The sequence below is a fragment of the Lactuca saligna genome, chromosome 4 (assembly GCF_052625555.1).
Source record: "Lactuca saligna cultivar CGN05327 chromosome 4, ASM5262555v1, whole genome shotgun sequence".
In the NCBI taxonomy this organism is placed as follows: domain Eukaryota; kingdom Viridiplantae; phylum Streptophyta; class Magnoliopsida; order Asterales; family Asteraceae; genus Lactuca; species Lactuca saligna.
In genome coordinates, this window is record NC_136420.1 from 317,076,305 (window position 1) to 317,080,666 (window position 4,362).

The following is a 4,362-nucleotide window of genomic DNA, read 5'->3' on the forward strand; positions in this document are numbered from 1 at the left end:
ATTTTAACAGAAAAATACAACGAAAGTCTAATTTTTAGTTTATTAAAAAAACTTTAACATAAAAACAACCACTTTCAAAAGTTCCAAATTAAACCAAAAATCAGGAAGTCTTTAAAACTTAGATAGATAAAACTCAACAACAGGTCAAAGTGGCATCGTTAATAATAATAATCTAATATAACTACCCCAAAAGGTCCTCATACTTGCTAATTCCTCATATCACGCCACATGTTCCAATACAAGGCAAATAACTAGCAAAGAAACAAGTGTCAGCATATGCTAAGTGAGTTGTATCATGTTATGGAGCATACATATCCCAAGTCGGTCGAACAAAACATCATGAAGACTTGCATTCAAAAACTCACATATCATGGGGTTGTATACATCACATAACCAACACAATTAAGCTCAATTAATATTATTCATCTTTAGAGCTTGTTCATTTAGTTACATTTCATTATTCATATTTCTAACTAATTTTATTTACTTCATTCATTACTATAATATTATTAAATTATATTTATCTTCATTGTCATCATTAAAAATTACTCTCCTCTTAATCGCCTTTGTAATTGTTGTTATAATAATTCCTATTTATTGGTCTATATATTCAACAATAAACCCATGGCAAGTATCTTGTTTTCTACAAACATAACTGACATGACCCAATGTACTCATAACTTTACCCTCAGTTGTTGTTGTGTTTGCTACTCCAACATTGCATATAATAGTACATGCATTGTCGTTAAGGATTGGTATGAACAGAGCCAATTCATCAAGTTATACCTTCCAAATCCCACATGGTGTTTGCACATACGTTCCATCAATCATGAAAACCACTCTAGTCTTGGAAACTATTCACCATGCCTGGGGGGTTATCTAGAAAAAACATTTGGCATCAAAGTAAGCTTAAGCTCTTATCTTATATGTATCTTTCAACCCACTTGGCCATCTGATACGTAAGTGGGTGAAATGGGATAAAAGAAAGGTTGTAACAGGGATAGGGTAGACAACCTAATTAGATCAAGGATAAAGTAATTAAACACTACCAAGATCAACCAAATTGGCGATGGTTGATGTTAATAGTGATGATGCAACAACACCACACTATTAACAAACAAGAATCGACTCCTTTCATGTGTGAACACTCAAAAATAGCTTTACACGCTATGGTAAATTCATTATTCAAAAGATGATTTTGCTGCTACAACTTAGAGCTCCTTATATACGGCTGAAAAACTAAAGGAAACATAACTCTAGGAAAATGAAAAGTCTAGTGAAAGACCAGAAGTTGGAAAACAATAAAAAAGACAATTAAAGAACCATTTAAAACAATAATGGGGCTGATTATGGAGACTCTTTAGCTTTATTGGGCTGCCAGAAAATGATACTTCTTCCTTGAACTGTTTTAAACCCAAAATAAGAATCTGATTCAAGCCTAAGGTGAGTTGGAGACATGAAATGGGCTGATTTGGTATTAGCTGAAAATAACATGGATGCCCCTGCATCAACCTCGTCTGGTTGGGAAGGATTTTCCCTCAAATTTTCCAATGGACCATCTTCAAAATGACGAGAAAGATCTCCAATATTAAAAGTTGTTGATATGTTTGTGTCCCCCGGTAACTCTAGTTTGTAAGCATTATCCCCAATCCTTTCGAGTACTTTAAAGGGTCCATCTCCTATTGCCATTAACTTGTTCTTCCTCTTTGAAGGAAATCTTTCCTTCCTTAAGTGTAGCCATACGAGATCCCCAGGTTCAAAAAGAACCTTCTTGTGATGCTTGTTGGCCTTTTTCTTGTACAAGTCATTCACGTGCTCAATCTTTGCTTTGACTTGCTCATGAATTTTCTGCATTTCTTTGGCCCGATTCGTTGCCTCAAAATGAACTTGACTACCCTTAGGTAGTTGTATGAGATCAATAGGGGTGAGAGGATTCACTCCATAGTTCACTTCAAATGGTGTGCATCCGGTAGCATAAGTTGCGGATCGATTATAAGTAAACTCAGCAAAAGAAAGTTTAACATCCCAATCTTTCAAGGTCTTGCTCACCAGACTTCTTACAAGGTTGTGAGAGTTTGATTGCTTACCTCTGTATATCCATTCATTTGTGGATGATAGGCAGTGATGAACAGTAACTTTGTGCCTAATAACTTCCATAACGACTTCTAAAAATAGCTTAAGAACTTGACACAGAAACTATGGTTTTGGGGACTCCATGAAGACGCACAATTTCATTGATAAATAAATCAGCAACATGAATGGCATCATCAGTTTTGTGACACAGGACAAAGTGTTCCATTTTAGAGAAACGATCTACCACAACCATTATAGCATCTTTCCTGCGTTGCGTATGAGGCAAAGCCATAATGAAATACGTAGAAATATCTTTCCATGGTTGAGAAGGAACAGGTAATGGCGTATAAAAGCCTTTAAGGAACTTGCTTTTAGCTTGATAACAGGTTGCACATGTAGCAATGAGAGCGGTAACATCGCTTTCCATGTGTGGCCAATAAAAATGTTCCTGCAACACAACAAGGGTATTGTTGATTACAAAATGACCAGCCAACCCTCCTCCAAGCGCTTCTCTAATTAGTAGCTCCCTTAGCACTCTTGCCCCAAGGATAGTAAGCATGGCATATCTTCTTAAGAAGGCATCTGCAACATTGTTAGAACTTCCTGTTTTATACTTTGAAACAAATTTAAAGGATTGGAGAAATTCTACCCATTTTGCATGTCTTAGATTCAATTTGTTTTGACCATTGATATGCTTCAAAGCTTGATGATCATAGTGAAGGACAAACTGTTTAGGCCTTAAGTAGTGGCTTCAGTGATCTAGAGCACGAACAATATCATAAAACTCATTGTCATATGTACTATAGTTCTTCTTAGATTCATTCAATTTCTCACTGAAATAAGCGATATGGCGTTTATTTTGTACCAAAACAGCCCCTATACCAACTTCGCTTGTATCACATTCAACATCAAATACCTGGTTGAAATCTGGAAGGGCCAAAATAGGCAACTTGCACAAACATTCTTTGATTTTCTCAAATGCATTCTGGGCAGATCGATTCCATTCAAAAGAGCCTTGTTTGATACACTCAGTGAGAGGTGCAACAATAGTGCTTAATTCTTGACAAACCTCCTGTAAAATGAAGCAAGGCCATGAAAACTCCTTACCTCTGTTGGATTCACGGGTACTGGCCATGATTTTATTGCTGCCACCTTTGATTCATCCACCGAAATTCCATCTTTAGATACAACATAACCATGAAAGATCACCTTGGGAGAAAAGAAATCACACTTCTCCAACTTCCCGTAGAGTTTCTGGCTTCTCAACACTTCAAATACTCTTCTCAAAAGTTGAGTGTGCTCTTCGACACCTTGGTTGTATACAAGTATACAACAACGAAATCACCCAGAAATGGTCTAACAACCTCATCCACCAACCGCATAAAAGTACTAGGACCATTGGAAAGTCTAAATGACATTACCAACCATTCATACAACGTACTTTTTGTTTTGAATGTGGTTTTCCATTCATCTCCTTCACGCATCCGGATCTGGTGATATCCACTCTGAAGATCAATTTTCAAGAACAATTTAGTACCATGAAGTTCGTCTAGCATATCATCCAATCTTGGAATAGGATAGCGGTATTTGAATGTGATGTTATTGATGGATCTACTATCAACACACATTCTCATGGTTCCATCTTTTTTTGGAACCAATAAAGCTGGAACAGAACAAGGACTCATGCTTTCAAGCATGTAGCGACGGTCAACGAGCTCTTGGGCTTGACATTGTAGTTCTCGAGTCTTTTGCGGGTCACATCGGTAGGCTGGTTTATTAGATCGATGTGATGCTCAATACCTCTTAGTGGAGGTAATTCTTGAGGTAAATCAGAACGAAAAACATCTTTGAACTCTTCCAGAAGCGGACGGACAGCAACGGGCAAAGGAACATCTTCAAATTTGTTTTCTACTAACAACAAAACATAAACCGATTTTCCTTTGGATATAACTCTCTCCATTCGTGCTTCATTGATAAATAGATTTTTCTCTACTTAAGTAACCATCTTTGGTTCTTTCTTTTGCATCAAGGTAGATGGTAGTGCTTCGAGGATTACTTTCTTCTTATTCATGACAAAAGAGTAGGTGTTTTGATGACCATCATGCCAAACTTGTCTATCCTATTGCCAAGGTCATCCAAGAAACATATGGCATGCATCCATAGGTATAATATCACAAAGAACCTGATCTTGATAAGATTTACCAATAGAAAATGAGAGTAGCTCCTACTTGGTTACCTTCACGTCGGATCCTTGATTTAACCACTGAAGCTTATATGGATTCGGATGAG

The 4,362-nt window shown here is 36.9% G+C and overlaps 1 protein-coding gene across 1 annotated transcript; it reads right to left on the reverse strand.

Annotated features, from left to right (window-relative positions):
* Window positions 1–2,176: 2,176 nt before the first annotated feature.
* On the reverse strand, window positions 2,177–3,208 carry LOC145040887 (uncharacterized). The gene is made up of 2 exons (XM_078988775.1): window positions 2,875–3,208; window positions 2,177–2,676 (listed from the first exon to the last, which is right to left on the reverse strand). Exons 1-2 carry the CDS (start codon window positions 3,206–3,208, stop codon window positions 2,177–2,179), a joined length of 834 nt encoding a protein of 277 aa, XP_078844901.1.
* Between the last annotated feature and the right edge of the window lie 1,154 nt (window positions 3,209–4,362).